We start from the raw sequence: 16931 nt of genomic DNA, 5'->3' as shown, positions 1-16931 counted from the left end.
AAAACTCCTGTTTAATATTGGATACAGTGCTTTTTAACATAAAAAAACAAATGTGCACCTTTTATTAAACAATACAGTACAGTCACAAGTAATGATATGCAATAAAATAAAACACATTTTTGTTTCAAAATCAGGAACTCTACCTTCGACAAAAGCCAGGAAAAGAGCACCCATGGATGAGAAGCGAGCACACCCCGGGCCCCGGGCCCGCAGACCGCACTCGCGCCCCAGCCACGGGAGCCGTGGCTGCCCCTCCACCATCAGCACCGCCGACTCCTTTCTTCCAGGAGCTGGTTATCAAATATTTCTTTTTCCCTTCAGAAAACAGAAGGAGAGAACCTCACTTAGTAATTCCTCGTCTTGAACATGAAACAGACGAGTCCGTGCTTCGTGGGGACGGAGTCTCCGTGTGGGGACATGGGAAGTTCTGGAGGCGGAGGGTGGGGGTGGCCGCAGGACAGCGAGTGGGCCTCACACCGCTGAGCTGTGCGCTCAGAGACGGTTACGACAGGACATTTTACGTCATGTGCGTTTTACCACAATTCATAAAAAAAAATAAACGGCTTTTTAAGGAGTGTGAACTTTCAAACTGTCCTCATTAAGCGACTCCTTGATGATAAGAATTACGTTAATGGGTGTTTGGGGCACGCCCCCCAGGGCTGGCGACCGTAACAAAGAGCACAGACTGGGACAGCGGGCGGCTCAGGCAAACCCGAGGCCGCTGGGCGGGCACCGCTGATGCGTCAGCACAGGCTGAGGGAAGGGCCCGCCGGCTGGCACTCAGCCACAGGCCCCGCCCCTGGAGTCCGCAGCAGGTGCACATGCGTGTCCACGGCTGGCCAAGAGCAGCGGCAGAGCGTGAAGACGGACAGTCGTCCTCACAGGCACAACGGCCAGCCCCTCGGACGCGGAGGAGGAAATCGCTGGTGGGGGGCAGGTCCCGGCCCCGACCCTGCTCCCCCAAGAACACTATTCCGTACTTGTGTCGAGGGCACCGCCCTGGACCACCGAGATCCAGGCACAGAAACACCAAGTCTCCCTGCTGCCAAGGCCCCTCGTGCTCTGCTGACTCATCTGGGCCAACACTCCTGCACACCGAGCCAGACGGGCCCTGCCGTGGCCAGCCTGGCAGCTGGCCTCCCCACCCCGAGACCTGGCCTCCTGGCACGCCGCGGGGCCCCCCCGGGAAGGAGTGTGGCCTCCTGGGAGCTGTCTTCGCTGTCCGGCATCCGTGACAGTGGGCCCGGGCGGCCTTGGACAGAGACCCTGGCCTGTGACTCTAGTTGAGTCTTCAGCCTGTCACTGCCACGCGGGCCCAGCCTGTTCCCAGCAAGCCTGGCAGCAAGCCCAGAGACGGGATTAGGGGCTCTGGGGGCCAAAAATCCCAGGGCGGCCAACCTCACCGACGGAAGAGAAACATCTTGATCACGGCATTCTTCTGACCAGCTAGGAACGGCCCGGGCAACTGCTGCCGTGTAATCTTACTGTGTTTTCTCAAACGGCCACGGCACTGGGGCAAGGGGAGAAAGCTCGAAATGCAAACAGGAGCCCATGCGAAACGCGATTAGGCACCGCAAGCCCGGCACGCGCCCAGGGAGCAGCCCCGGTGGACCGCCTGTGGGCTGTGGCGCGGGCCGGGCCGGGGGCCAGCTCTGCCTGCCCAGACCGGCTCAGGGACGCGCCCGAGGACAACGCCCACTGCTTGCGTCACTGGGTCCCTCTGACAACTCCTGGCCAAGGGCTAACGTGCACTTCCCATCGCTGGCACCTGGACCAGCGTGTCGGCAAGAGGGGCCTTGAGCCCCAGCCACCAGCACGAGGGAGCGCGAGCCCTTCTAGACACACTTGTGCTGCTTGGGGAGCAGCGCCCTGAGCAGCCTACCGGTAGCTGAGGGACGGTCCTCTGAGGTACTTCTCCTCAGCCGTCTTGTAATCCACAGCGTCCACCGCCGCGATCGCGCAGATGATGGCCTGCAAGGGGGCAGAGGGCGCTCAGCCGCAGGCAGCGGGCCCATGGTGCCCGCAGAGCTAGAGGGATGCGCGTGGGGCCCGGGGCAGCTTCCGAGCAGCCTCCACGAACACGCACGGGTCCGTGAGATCTCTGCAGTCATGTGAAGGACGCGGTCTTTCGGACAAGACACGAGAGTTCGTGTCACTAAAGGCAGAGAATGAGGCAGGACCAAACCCAACAAGCCCATTTGTGGAAATTTGTAAGTTCACTGTTCAAACGACAGGAAAAATATAACAGCAATCATCCAAGCACACGGCATGTCTGACGTTGAGAAATCCTTCTCCGTTTCTTCAGAAGAAATAGCAGAACTATGGTTACTAGAAATGTGATTTTTTATTTTTTTAGAGAGTATTTGAGGGGGAGGAGGAGCAGAGGAAGAGGGAGAAGCAGACTCCCCACTGAGCAGGGAGCCCGATGTGGGGCTCGATCCCAGGACCCCGGGATCACGACCTGAGCCGAAGGCAGACGCTTCACCGACAGTGGCCCAGGCGCCCCCAGGAAGTGTTTTTAAAGAGCCTGTGAGGGGCGCGTGGCCGGCTCGGTTGGGAGCGCTTGCGACTCTCGGTCCCACGCTGGGGATACAGATCACTTAAAAATAAATCTTAAAAATCAAACAGAGCCTTTATGGTCTAGAACAGGGTCCCCCAACCCCCCTGGGCAGTGCTGACATCGGGCAGGTTGCTCTCCGGGAGGCGTCTAGGCACTGTGGGGGTCCAGCAGCATCCTGCCCCCTGCCCCCCCGTGAGAACCACAGCCGTCCCCACATAGGGACCAGTGTCCCCTGGGCAGAACCACCCCTTCCTTAAAGATACACACTGGAGGGCGCCTGGGTGGCTCAGTCATTAAGCGTCTGCCTTCGGCTCAGGTCATGATCCTGGAGTCCCGGGATCGAGTCCCGCATCGGGCTCCCTGCTCGGCGGGGAGTCTGCTTCTCCCTCTGACCCTCCCCCCTCTCGTGCTCTCTCACTCTCATTCTCTCTCTCAAATAAATAAATGAAATCTTAAAAAAAAAATTTTTTTTTTAATTTAAAAAGATACACACCGGAGTACTTAAGCATAAAAAAAGTTTGGGAGGGGCGCCTGGGTGGCTCAGTCGTTAAGCGTCTGCCTTTGGCTCAGGTCATGGTCCCAGGGTCCTGGGATGGAGCCCGGCATCAGGCTCCCTGCTCAGCGGGAAGCCTGCTTCTCCCTCTCCCACTCCCCCTACTTGTGTTCCCTCTCTCCTGTCTCTGTCAATTAAATAAATAAAATCTTCAAGAAAAAAAAAAAGTTTGGGGAACCCCCCCACAATTACCTGGGGGGGAGGGAGCTAGAGACACAAACCGCGTGAGGTCGCTATTCCAACCGGGTATTGGGCACCCAGGCTCCCTGCCGCTATCTTCATCTCGTTTGTATTTGAAAGCTTCCAGGCACAGAGGTAAAGACCTTTGAGCTTGGCAACCTTTCCCACATGTGCTCACACGTGCCCAGCAGGGTCCCCCCCCCACCTTCAAAACCACCGGAGTCATCACTTGTGTGCGCCTGCCCAGCCAAGCCCCGGCGGGCGCGTCCCACACAACTACAGCTCCCTCTCCATGAGCAACGCCTACTCCGGAAACGCGTCCACGTGCACACAGTTTAAAGCATGTGGCTCTCGTCCCCCGGCACTGGCCACGGGGTCTCCACGCCGCCCCAGGGCGGGCGCCGGGCTCCATGCTGCCGTGGCCTCCTGGGCAGACTTCTGGAGACCGCCATCCCAGCACCAAACCCCAGCCCCGCATGGCTGGTGGCCCGGTTCCTGGGCTGCGGCCATAGACGCCCACCCGCCAGCGTGCACGACGGCCCTGCCGTCCACTCACTTCAGGCAGAAGAACGTCCAGAATAAAGCGGATCCGGTCGCCGTTGACCCGCGCCAGCGTCCTGCTGCCCGTCTCCTGGTAGACCCCCTGTAAGTACTTCACCACCAGGTCCAGCTGATCCTCGTCCTCCAGGTACGTCTCCACGCACGTCACGTACTGACCCGAATTCAGAAACGTCTTCAGCCACCGGGACGGCTTCCTGTTCTTCAGGATGGCCCGCAGGTGGCCCTCGGCGCCCCTCGCTTTCACGATGTACTCCACGAGCTTCTGGTTGGCCCGGTCCCGAGCAGCCCGGGACCGGTCAGGGAGGACCTTCCTGTAGGGCCGCCTCCTCCCCTGGGGGCTCCCCGCCACAGGTTCCTCGGGGTACCCCCTGCTCAGCTGCGGGAACCTGGTCCCCAAGACGTCCTGCTGGATGGACTTGCGGACGGGATAACCTGCAGACGAACGACAGGTCTGTGGGACCGCCGGCCTGGGTGGGACGGCTCCCTCCTCCTCCCTTCACTGTGCTGTCTGGGGGCTCTGCGGGAGAGTCCCCCCCCCGGGCCCCCAGGCACAACCGCCATGGCCCTAAGGGCTCCTCCTCTGATGGGACCCGTCTGTCCCCAGCTCAGCCCGACGCCAGTGTTGCCCCAACGAGCAGAGCCCCCGGGGTACGGTGGGACTCTCCGTTCACCCCAAACTCGGGCACCAGGGAAGGCAGGAGGAGAGGCCAGGTGCCCGGTGGGCAGTGGGGGCAGGCAGTGGTCAGGGCTTGTTCCTGGCAATCTAGGGTCAGGCTGGGGACAGGGCGCAGCCTCCACCCAGACGCATCCCCTCCCGAGCTTCAGACACAGAAAACAGCTGCTTCACGCCTCTCAAGAGGAGTCGCCAGGCTTACTTATATCGGCCGCGTAGTACTCCAGGAACGAGCCCGCGAAAGAACCACAGCCTGCAGAGGACGCACAAGAGAGCCACGTCACCCACCAGAGGCGGCGCTCGGGAGCGGCCCGAGGGACACGGGGTCAGCATGCCTGCCTCGCGTCAGCCCCGCCCGGACCCCAACACCAGCGCGGCCAGCAGGGTGCCACCGCCCCTGGGGCGCCCAGAAACGCTACCGTCTGAAGATTCCCAACGGCCGGACGTGGGGTGGACAGAGACCAACTCTCTGATTCCGAGCAAACCCCGCATTCCGTTCACACCCAGGCTTTGCCCCATGTCTGCCCACCTGCCCTTGTTGGGGACAAGACTGCCATGGGCCCAGGCCGGGCGGCCATGGGAAACAGGCCTGCGCTCTGCCCCCAGCTCGGCCCCTTTGTCCAAGGGCGTGCACGCCCACGTACCAAGCCGGACCCTGTAGTCGGTGATCAGGGAGACACACCAGCCGATGGCCTGGTCGAAGTCCTCCTTGGCTTCGTTCTGCAACGAGACCCAGGCAGCAGCTTCAGCAGGAGGCCACAGGCGCTCTTCCAACCCCCCTGCGTCCTCAGCTCCCGCGTCCACACCGCAGAGCCAGCAGATGCCCCTCTGCGGGGCTGCTGAGGCCGCGTGGGGAAACACACACAGAGGCCCAGGTCTGGGGCCGAGGCTGCTCAGGAAGTGGTCATGTGGGAGCTGAGCACTCTGGGAGAGGAGAGCTGGGGACTCTAAGTAGAGGAAGGTGCCAAGCACCCCAACGTGTGGCTGATGTCGCGCAAACAAGACTTGAAAGTCTTTGTATGACAAATCCTTCTAAGAGTCATCCCTGTGCCCTTGGCTTAGAATGGTGTCGGCTCAGTCGGGAGGAAGGACACTCAGCCACCCGTGGGGACGCCCACCGAGGCCTCAAGGTCCTCATTTGCAAACTGAGGACAATGCCCACCCCCCCCCCCCCCGCGGACCCGGGCTGGGACGATGGCCCGCTACCTGAGGTCCACGTCCTGTTACCGCCACCTCAGCCCGGCCCTCTCCCCGTGGCTGCCACACGTAGCAGCCGTGGGACAGGGACAGCAGGTGGTGCGGCTCCTGGCTCAGGAAAGCAGAGCTCCAGACCATGACCGTGACACCGGGGCCGGTCCATCAGCACAGCCCGGGACAGTCCAAACTAGCTCCAGGAGGCCATGCTCCTGCCGCCCGTACAAGCCCTCAGTGACCCCGTGCACCCCACTCCGCAGGCGGGCCTGGCTCTGCTCGGGGAGCAGGAAGATGGGCAACAAGCATTGTCCCAGCGTCTGGATTACATGAGGCCATGCGTCGTCTTTGTCACAGAACACAATTCTGTGTTTGGGGTACACAGACCTCAAAGCAAGATTCCTGCTCCCCTTTCTGACCACTCCCCCCCATTTTGGGAAAGCTATCCAGATCCCCGAGAGGGGCCCTGGGGTCAGAGCCAGCCCCTGGCCTGGAGGGTTGGGCGCCCGGCTCCCCGCGCTCGCGGGCGTGTGCTTCAGGGCGTGTGGAAGCTCCTGAGGCCACGGCCGGCCCTCTTCCAGAACCGGGCCCCGCCAACGGGCACCCTGACGGAGACTGGGCGCCCAGCGAAGGCCGCTCTCAGAAGCTGTGGTGACCACACTCACCACAGACAGGACAGGAGCAGGACGTGTCGCAGGGACACGCACACGAGTGGAAGGAAGAGAAGGCTGGGGTCCGGTGTGGGCGCTCCCCTTCCCGACCCCGCCCACGCCGCAGCCCGGGCCGCCCGCACTCGGAGACAACGGCGGGCAGAAGGCTCCCCGGGGTCTCCCCCTCGAGCTCCCAGGCAGTCCACGCGAACAGGAAGCCTGTGACACGGAGCCAGGAACCTGCTCACCAGGCTGGGACAAGAACCGCACTGGGGTGGGGGGGCTCACGGACCCCTCCCCGAGGCTGGGTTTGTGCTGGGATAGCACCGCAGGGCGGACAGTGTGTGCGCAACGGACCAGCACCTCATGGCTCGTGGGCTCGGTGTACGATCAAGAACCGATGACATCTCGGGGGGGGCAGCCACTGGCAAGGCCAGGAAGCCCCGTGGGGCGCCACCGCGGCCGAGCACTCAGCCCCCGCGCACACGCGCAGGGACAGCCTCCGAACCATCGCCCGCGTCAGGACGCCGGCCTCGCACCCGGGCACACCGTCCTCTGCGCCGGACAACGGGGGGACGGCCGGCAACCTCCCAGGGCAGTGGTGGTCCCCGCCAGAACGGCCGGAGCCGGGCCCAGCAGACCACCGTCACGCGGGAGCGCACCGCTCCCCACGCACGGCGGCTGCTTCCGGGGCACGAAGCACAGTCCGCCTACCAGAAGCGCCTGTTTCTCTTTGCAGTCGAAGTGCTTCAGTCTCTTGAGAGACACCGTGATCCTGGAAGCAGAGAGACGAAGGTTAATGGGGAGCTCCCTCTCCTGAGTCAGGACGACGGTTCCCTCTCCTCTGATGGAACTAGCGGTGACCGCGGGGGCCCCTGCCAGCACCAGCTGCCCAAGGAAGCCCCGGACAGAGGCACTATGGGACGTGGCTGGGGCCGCCACGCGGGACGCTCACCCCCCGGCCACCCGTGGGAGGTGGAGGCCGGGTCACTGCCCACAGCACCTGCAACGACTGGAGTACAGTTTGTGGGGAACGGGCGGGATCCGCCGAGTGTCTAACCGGGCCGCCCGTCAAAGCCGGCAAGTAAAGCTTGGGACACCGCACTGCCCGAGCAGTCCCTTTCAACACGGCTTCTGTCGGGATTCGTCCTCCGGGGAGCTAGAGCGCAGGGGCATGACACCATCCCGGCCCTGGACCCCAGCCCCCTCCCCACCATCCCGGCGCCCCCGAGCCGGCAGGCCTTCGCCCGGGAAGCGTTTGCAGAGAGCAGACAGCTGGGTTACCCTCTCCCTTTGGGGTCCATGTGCCCCTCGATAAAGAGCACACTGGCTTTCTTATCTCTTCGCCGGACACTCTTGACCTGTTGGCAAATCCAAGAAAATAAAGCATCAAGAACCCAGAAGAGGCCATGGCTTTGAATTACCTTCCTGACCTCTGTTAACCATGCAGGTTGGCACATGGCCGGCGTGTGACAAGGGGCGCCGGGGCCGGGGGGACCAAGGCCAAGCCCCCGGCCGGAGGCTCACACACCGCCCTGTCTGCTGCACACACCACTCAGTCTCACAGGTGAGCGGGGCCAGGCGGCACTCTGCTCTGCTCTCTCTCCTAACAGAAAGACCCAAGCCTGCCACCTCTGCAGACGACCCCACGATTCTCTCCTGACTCAGCAGGACAGGCTCATTCTCATTTTCGGGATGAGCAAAGTGAGCTCAGGCGGGTGGGACCAGCTGAGGACACAGAGGCAGTGATGCGTCCTCTCTGCCCGGTGCCTCTCTGTGTCCCTGGCTCAGCCGTAAACCGAGAGCTGACCCCAGGAACCTGTGACCTTGGAGATCCATGACCCAGCAAGGTCCCCAGGAACTGGTGAAAATGAGGAGAGGTCCAGGAAAAGGGTGCCAGCTGCACGGGGTGGAGGGACACACGAGCGTCTGCCACAAAGTAAATACTGAAGGGAGGCCGAGAGGCCCTGATAAACGACCCCCAACAATGGTGCAGAGACACTGCACAGAGACCCCCACTTCATCTGCATATCTGTTCAAGCTCCACCTTCTGCCCAGCAGACGCTGCCCGGATGTGGACCCTACAGCCAGTCCACCCCGTGGACGGAGGCCACGCTGCCCGCTGGATGTCAGCCGCACGGCAACAGGAGCGTCTCTGGCTCCTGAAAACACCTTTCTGGGTTCAACGTCACCGTTTCTCACTACCGGTTAAAGCCCTAGGGCTGGAGCCGTCGGAATGCCATCTACACTGGACAGGGAGGAAGGACACCGGATGAAGGAGGGGGAGCCGGCATGCCGCCCTGGCCTAAAAAGTAAACAGACAGCCTGCACCATCCAGGCGCGGCGCACGGAGAAAGCAGGGCCAGGGATTTCACTGCGCTGAGGCCCATCCACCGCACACGCACAGCCGATCCCTACCCTGAAATCTGAGCAATTTAAAAGCTCCAAAAGAGAAACTCTCAAGCGCACAGTATTAGAAATCAGCAAGTTGCCGATTTTTTTACGCAGGTTTTCAGGTTTTCCTGAGCCTGCTCGGTCAAGACCGGACCTAAGACCCTCACACTCAACTGTGCCAAAATGATTGCACTTCCCTTACTCAGGTAACCGTCTCCAGAAACCCCGCTTAGAATCGTAAGGCCGTCGGTTTCTCCCAGTAAAGAAATCTCCGGGGGTCCAGCCGACACGAATGGGGGGCGAGGGAGCGGAAGCGCGGGGGCTTCAGCGGGGCACCCCCGATGCTTACCACTGCTGGCCAGAAGGGGTATTTCTGGTGTTTAAGCCAGACGAGCATTCCTACTTCAAATGAGCGTGGTTCTAAATTAAAAAGAAAGACAAAAAGATAAACAGTAAGTCAGATCCACATCAGACACCAAATGCAACAACTGAAAACAACGTGTCTCTCGGAGATCGCTTAAACCTGATGCTCTAACTCTCGTCAGAGACCCCCACGGTTTGCGAGGCAGTCTCACAACAACGCTGGCCTGAGTGCGGGGCACGCGCGCTGCTGAGCGGGGACAAGCTGGGGCTGACTCTGTAATCTCAAGTTATTCCAGATTCAAACATCTTTTTAAGAAGAGTGTAGCTCAGAAACCCCAACAAAAGCAGCAAATTCCTAGAAGCTCATCAGTCTGAAAAACTGGGCTTTATCTTCAAAGGGAGAAAAAAAACGAATTACTAAAATCATCATCCAGTGACCACACAATTATCCCTAAACAAACTTTAACAAGACTTCCAACCGCACACAAAACTCCAGAACGGATAACGTAAACGTTGAAACAGTGAGGTTAACATCTCGCAGACACGAGAGGCGGCCAGCGCAGCCACGAGGCAAGGTCTGCGGGCAGGCAGAGGGCTGTCATCCGTCTGGCGAGAAGCGTTTGGTTTTTAAGAGAACCGTCAGGGCCCCGTGAGGACAAATAGGTCTCGGGAAACACCCAGACAGACATCAGGCTGCGGGGGGGGCTGGGGACAAGAAAAAATCAAACAGAAGCAAAAACCAGGGGGTTTCTCGGGGCTGTGGTGACCTGGCCCCCTGCCGGCAGCAGTGGACGAAAATGGCCTTCTGGAAGAATCTGCAAGAAGGCGCGTGGTCCCTTCTCTGGCCGAGTTCTGCTTCCAGGAGCGAAGCCGGCAGAACTCTTTCCCAGAGGCACATGCCGGGCACGGCTTAGCCCCCCCCAGGCGTGGAACCATCTAGGCACCTGATGGTGCGGGGGACGGCTCGGTAAGGAACAAGCGTGGCCGCGAGGAGTAATCAGAAGACCACGAGCAAGTGTAAAGTGTGTCTGAATTACCATCAGGTGCAAAAATGAAAACGCACAACCATCAGCACAGATAGGGAGAAGCGCACTGCGGCGTGGCCGACAGGAGCCGAGTCCAAGGGCACGCAGGGTGTCGCCCTTGGAGGAGAGGTCCCCCCGCCCCCCTTCCACATATTATTTTTGCAACATCTCGTCGTGAATCTATAGTTACTTCATAACGATAAGGCTAAAAAACACCAGGCTATGGTAAAACGAACCAATGGATAAATCTAAAAACGAAATTCATTCTAAATGATTTACTCCATGAAACAAACTAAATTGCTGTCGGTTGTCGGTTTGGGATCTTGGGTCTTTATTTCAGGTCCTTCCACAAAGAGGGCCGAGCGCACGCATCTGCGCCTGTTTGTTCTGGTGCGGCCCGCACATGCGTGTGGGAGGGGGTCCCGGGGCCCCGCTGCCTCGGGCCAGAGACCCTGCCTCTCTGGACAGACAAGCAATCGCCGTCCCTAAAGGCCTGGAGGCAGCGCGAACAGTGGCGACAGGACCCGGCTCTCCACGGAGGGGACAGGAGCACACATAAAGGAGAAGCGTGCTGGCAGGGACGCCCTCTTCCCTCAAGACCGACGGCAGAAAAGCGCACTCTGCATGCTGCGGGCGCAGGAGGAACGCCAGCCGCCTCCGCCCAGGGGCTCCACGCGAGCGGAAGCGCGCGCTCCGGCTGCCGCTCCGGACTCACCGTGATAGAAAAGGATTCTGGGTGGCTCCTCATCGTCCTCCTCTTCCTCCAGGACGGAATGAATGGGATTAAAGTCGACCGACTCTCCAGAAGACTGACGGTCTGCCAATGATGTTAGATTAGACTTTCACCGTCAGCGTCTCAGGGACTCAGCCCAAGACACACATTTCGTGATACGTGACCGTCAACGCAAACGTAAAAGCTCCACGCGGCCAGATGCAAGGTGGGTATGCTCTGACTAAAGTACACTCACAGGCAACCAACGGGAGACAGAGCGTGGGGGGGGAGGCCTCCGCGTCTCCACGAGGGGCAAGCGCACAAGCAGCAATCTAAGCGGACTGAGGGCCTGGCCGGGGAGGCCGTCTCTCCAGGGCCGAGGCGGGCGGGCAGACGCAGGGACAGGCTGCGGCTCAGCTCCCTGCCGCCTCGGACGTGCCGGACACCAAGTCTAAACACGTGACGCTTAAACCCAGGGCAGAAACCCGAGGACGTGTGTAGCGAGGGGGCGTGCAGGCACGGAAGCCCGAGAAACGGACAGTTCTCACTCAGCAGCTCAAAAACAGGACGGGACAGCGCCACGGTCAAAGGAAACGAGCCGCTGCGCGAGACGGCCGCCACACAACAGCGCGTCTCCACAGGAATTGTGAGCAAGTCGGAGCCTTCTGAGTGAGTCCCTCACTTCTGAGATTCCTGCCCGTTCGGGGGGAGCGCACTGCACTCCTGGGCATCTGTCGGAGCCCAGCCCCGGGGGTGTGGCCGCAGCCTTCCTGCGGCCACCAGGCTCGGCCTCCAGCGCCCCCAGCCCTCTCCCGTTCAGAACAAAAGACACAAGTCAGAATTACAACCCGGTGGGAGACACAGACAGAAAGGAATCGGGCAATATCTGCTCTGCCTCTGTTTTGATACGACCTCATTAAGATCAGGTTAAAAAACACACAAGTGAGGGAGGCCTGGGTGGCTCAGTCGTTAAGCGTCTGCCTTCGGCTCAGGTCATGATCCCAGGGTCCTGGGATCGAGCCCCACATCGGGCTCCCTGCTCTACGGGGAGTCTGCTTCTCCCTCTCCCACTCCCCCTGCTTGTGTTCCCTCTCTCCGTGTCTCTCTCTGTCAAATTAAAAAAAAAAAAAATCTTAAAAAAAACAAAAACACAAACACCCCACAAATGCCTGACCCGCATCGGCCCCTGGGAGAACCCAGATCCGCCCTCTGCCAGCACAAGACCTTCTCGGTCGCAGACCTTTACCTTCCTCCACCAGGATGCGAAGATTTCTTGTCTCCTCTGGGGAAGGCTGGGGGGCAGGCAGGCTGAGTTTGGCAGCACTGCGCAGAGTCATGCATCCCCTGGGCCTCTGCCTGGGCACCGCCCCCGGCTCCCGCTGCGGGGTGGGCAGCCTCTGACTGCCATCCGGGTGCAGCCGCTTGGCAGGGCGGCCTCGGGCATCTGGGCAGGCGGGGCGCCCCAGGGTCGGGAGCACAGTGGGGCCACACGGAGACAAACCCGGGTCTCGCCCTTTGGCCCACAGACCCTCCTCCCTGGCGCTGGGCGGTGAGCCAGGGGCTGGAGGGCTGCTCTCTTGTTCACCGTCTCCCCCTGAGAGTGAAGGTACTCTCTGACCCGAGCTAGGCTCCTGTGCTAAACTTCTTCCCCTTTTCCTCAGGGCTGGCCGCCTTCTACAGCACGCTCTCGACCCACTGGCGTCCTGAGAACCACCTCTGGCTGAGGGGACCACCGAGGCCCGTGCACTCTCACTTGTCCCGAGCTCCTGCTTGTGGTCTTTGCACTTGGGGTCCTTTCTACACGTGGGTGAACCCGACAGCCTTGGGCGTACACGTGCCCTCCTCTGAGGTCCAGAATTGCTCAGCACGTCTTCCTGGAGACCAGAAGAGCTGGGGTCACAGAGCGAGAAGGCCAGTTCCATGGGCTTCTCTCCTGAGGACAGAGCAGTTCTTTCTTCCCTTGAAGAGCTTTCTCGAGGCAAACTGGTTCTCTGGTTCAAAACATCCAGAGCCACTCGAAGCGAGCGTCTGTAGGCCAGCTCCTCCAGGGGTTCAGCAGGAACCTCGTTCTGGGAGGCTGCAGGGATGAGAAGCACACAAAGCCGTGACGCCCAGGCGCCTAGCACTGCTATCAGAGCATGGCCACCGAGGGCCGGCACGGGCTGTCACACCTGAAGGGGGGACGGACCCTGCTAAGCTCCGTCTTTCCCAGAGCGGGACAAGGCCACAGAACGACAGCCATTGTTCGCGGCCGTAGGGCTCCGCTTTTCCAAAACCAACTGACTAACCCCAACCTGACTGGGTTACAGAGATAAATCCCTCCGGGTCACAAAAAAAATACTGCCAGCAAAACGTACTCAGACGCTTCCCACATCTTCCCAGCCTCACAGTTTCAACCTCAATCAGGCTCAATAAAAACCCTTGCCAACTCCATAAAGAACTCTGCCGACAACGTGTTCTTGAGTGGCGGTGGGGGTGAGGGGCAGCCCATGAAAGGGACCCATTGTGGGCTGGTGGATTTTCCGTGCTTCTGTGCGAGGGCGTTTCCAAGCCAGAAAAGAGCATCACGGGCCTGGAGATTTGAGCCTGACCTCCTCGCTGCTACAGTTGTATTTATTCACTCCGACCCACAGATACGGCACTGTTTATGTGAACGAGGCGATGGGTGCAGGATCGCAACTCGGCGGGCACGACCCCTCCCGCCCAGTCTCTTCCCGGGTTACTCGTAAAGGCTCCCACAGACCCCCCGCCCCCACACACCGGGGCAATCGGAGATGCGTGTCCAGGAGGCGGGGCTGACGCCGCCTAAGGTGTGCTGGGCGGATGCCGCTTTGAACCAAAGTGGTTTTTCCAAATGCAGACGAAAACGAACCCTACTTTATACACACCACTGGAAGGACTCCTGGTCAATCTTCCCACAAGACTCACAGCGCTCGGTACAGGGGGTGTGTGCCCCCCGCTCTGAGGCGGCAGAAAACACTTCTGCTTAGGTTTGCCGAGCCGCCAGCAGGCAAGCGCACAATCAGCCCCAGCACCGTGGGGCTCGGGCCCTCCCTCCCACCAGGAAAGGCAAAGGGGGTGGGTGTCGGCGAGGAGAGCCCCGGCAGACCACGGGCACCCAACAACGATGCTCATCACATAGCCCTTTCTCCCTGGAGCTTGGCTGTGGAATTTAAATACACAAACCCCTGCTCTCAAGCCCCAGGCAGAGAATGAACCAGCACCGAAACCAGTTTGAGTCTTACTGTGGGATGGGGGTGGTAGGGAAGGAAGCATCTTGCCCCATCTCCTCATGGAGGCAAATGCACACCGGAGGCCATCGATGTGACCAGCAGATCCCAATGCTCACGGCAGGCCACACTGGGAGTCAAGAACAGGATCGGTTCTGGGGTAAATTCTACAAAGGTTTAAGAAAACAGATCCATTTCCTTCTTCTCCTTTGGCTCAGGGTTACCTGGGGAGCAGGGTCTTTCCTTCCCCCACACAGTCTCTTCGTTATTTAGAGATATGCTCTTACCCAGGGAGGAGGCGATCCGTTCGATGTGGGCCGTCTTCAGGATTTCCACGTCTGCGCTTCTCACCTCAATCCTGCAGGGACAGAAACACCCGTTATCCGCTACCAGCCAAGGCCATGAAGACATTTTCAAAAGTGTTTTTCCTTAGATGACAAAAGAACTCGATTTCTTCCTTCTCAACTCTCCACTTAAACCAAAGTCACAGCCAACTAGGAATTCATGTGCCTGAGGTGAGAGGCAGCAAGGACCCTGGTGAATGTGGTTTTTTTTTTCCTTTTTAAGACAGAAAAAGTTGGCTGGATTTAAGAGTAAAAATGAATTCAAATTGTGACTTTTATGAGGCAAATCCTACTTCCAAATGCACAAATAACTCCTTTGTTAGATTTTCAGAGTAGCCGATATTGTCACTAAACGCTGTTTACAGCCCAGCAGGTGTGTTTTAGTTTAAAAGGACGGGCTTTCCTTTTAAACTCAAGTAGTCAATTACCTTCCCAGCCGCAAGGAAGTGTAAGCTGGGGACTAAGCAAGCTTAGGAGGCCACTCTGGAGGGATGGGGACCTGGGGAAGCTGTAACTGGAGCTGACGAGGTTTTATTCTTTCTGAATTGGGAATTCTTCCCTTAGACGCAGCAATACCACAATCATATGTGATCTGGGCCTTTTAATTATCCTGGGTAATATTATGTTCTCCCGCCTCCGAATAATCAAGAACAAGAGAGTAACGTGCTTCCACATAGCGTGTGCCCTCTGAATGCCAAACAGTAGCTCCTAAACGGACGGACAGGCTGAAACATCAAACACTTCAAAACTGATGGCCCTGTTACACAAGTTTGAGAAAAAGACACACCAATCTGCGGGAAGGAACCATCCCTACGTGAACCCCAACAAGACTTTCCCGTGTGTAACTTATATTTATTCGATTTCTCTGCCAATCTCTCACACAGTGGACCTCATATGGATCTTCAATTTACAAATGGACGTGGAAAAAAAAAAAAACCCACCAGGATTTTCCTCTTAAGATTATGAGCACGAGTCCTTCACAGTAACTGAAAAATAAACCCTTAAGAGTAGGCTTCACCTTTGGGTGCGGAGGTGCAACACCAAAAATACCATTCAGAAAAAAGTAGTATTTAACAAACCCACCACACTTAACTTTTCATCTAGCGAGAGTATTTGAACACTTAGAAAAAATTCCTTTTTTCTCTTATTTTTCGTTGACGTCTCAGTTCTTGCCAACACCTACGATAAAGAAAAAAAAAAAAAAACCGTTGTTACCAAGATGCAAGAACAGTTAACACAAAGGACCACTGGTGTGCAGACGCAACGCAGCAACTCATCGACCGCGGACTTGAGCAGCACCCCGTCCCGCCCGGGACCTCGCAGACGGGGCAGCCAGGAAGGTACGGGGGCGAGTGGCGGACGCGGGCAGGGAGCGGGGTCTCGGCCTGCGGGCGCGCACTGTCGGCCCGTTGCTGGGAAGTCTCCGCAGGGCACTGCCCTCGGTCACTAGCACTGGGCTCCCTTCCAGACATTCCCTCGAGGTACACGCTGCCGTACGCGCCTTTCTAAAGCTGAATCTGCTCGTTTTTTCCTAACTGTGGAAAAAAGACACTTCTGGAAGCGCAACCTCAGGGGCACCAGACCAGAAACCCCACGAGGCGGGGGAGGAGGACGGCCGCCCGCTCGCCCGCTTCTTCGCCCCAGGATCCCCCAGGTCTGTCCCGACGGAGACTCTACTGGCCACCCCGCAGCGCTCGCAGGCCGGAACCACAGACCGCAGGCTGTCACCTTGGCAGGCCACAGTCGCCGCTCCCATCTGCACAGGACATACTGGGCGTCCGTCATGACTCGGGCTCACGCGGCGAGGGGCAACGACGGGGCGCCGACGGGGCGCAGGCAGGTCCGCCGCGGGGCGCCCTGCAACACAATCGGCGCAGGGGTTTCGGGGTTGTGCGCGGGCGGCTGGCACGGCGGGGTCGCCCCGGCGCCCGCGCTCCCGCCCGAGGATACGCAAACGGCTCCCGAACAGACCGTCCCCGCCCGAGGCCCGCCCCGCCCCGCGCGCACACCCCTCCCCGCGCGGGGCCTCGGCCGCGCAGCCCACAGGACCGCGCCTGCCGCGGCGGTGGCCCTCAAAGGACGGGGACAGCTGCACGGCTGTCCTCCCGGGCCGGCCGCCCACGGGCACCGCCGCAGGAGGGTCCAGGCCCGGCCCGGGGCCGGGGGTCGGCCGCGGGTGGGGGAGCGGGCGCACGCGGCACGGCGGGGCCTCGGCGAGCGCGGCAGGGGCGCACGCGGCGGGGGACGGCTCGAGCCCCCGGGGGCCCTCCTCTCGGGGTTCGCCCCTCCCCCCAGGCCCGGCGCGGCCGCCTCAGCCCCCGCCGGCCGACCCGCGGGACGCAGCCCGCGGGCTCACCGGGCGCCCGGCCTCCGCAGCGCGGCGTCCCCGAGCCCGGCGCGGAGGACGAGGAGGCCGCGGCGGCCCAACGGCCACGACACCCGCGCCTTCCCAGCCGCCGCCCGCGCCCACGCTCACCGCCGCCGCCGCCCCCCGC

General features: G+C 60.0%; 1 protein-coding gene across 3 annotated transcripts; it reads right to left on the bottom strand.

Annotated features, from left to right (window-relative positions):
* Positions 1 to 16925, bottom strand: PWWP3A (PWWP domain containing 3A, DNA repair factor). Of its 3 annotated transcripts, none has more exons than XM_032394612.1 (14): positions 16913 to 16925; positions 16165 to 16293; positions 15530 to 15615; positions 14380 to 14450; positions 12109 to 12939; positions 10866 to 10967; positions 9112 to 9182; positions 7653 to 7729; positions 7083 to 7143; positions 5172 to 5247; positions 4730 to 4780; positions 3850 to 4286; positions 1883 to 1971; positions 1 to 315 (listed from the first exon to the last, which is right to left on the bottom strand). In XM_032394612.1, exons 2-14 carry the CDS (start codon positions 16219 to 16221, stop codon positions 261 to 263), a joined length of 2064 nt encoding a protein of 687 aa, XP_032250503.1. In that variant the 5' UTR covers positions 16222 to 16293; positions 16913 to 16925; the 3' UTR covers positions 1 to 260. The 3 variants fall into 3 exon arrangements, with proteins under 3 accessions (XP_032250503.1, XP_032250504.1, XP_032250502.1); XM_032394613.1 differs by lacking the exon at positions 16913 to 16925 and adding an exon at positions 14108 to 14259 and having other exon boundaries at positions 16165 to 16219; XM_032394611.1 differs by lacking the exon at positions 16913 to 16925 and having other exon boundaries at positions 16165 to 16366.
* Positions 16926 to 16931: the final 6 nt, after the last annotated feature.

This window comes from Phoca vitulina, unplaced genomic scaffold, assembly GCF_004348235.1.
Source record: "Phoca vitulina isolate PV1807 unplaced genomic scaffold, GSC_HSeal_1.0 scaffold81, whole genome shotgun sequence".
NCBI lineage: Eukaryota > Metazoa > Chordata > Mammalia > Carnivora > Phocidae > Phoca > Phoca vitulina.
Note: the sequence above shows the minus strand (reverse complement) of the source record. Positions and strands in the feature narration are given on the sequence as shown.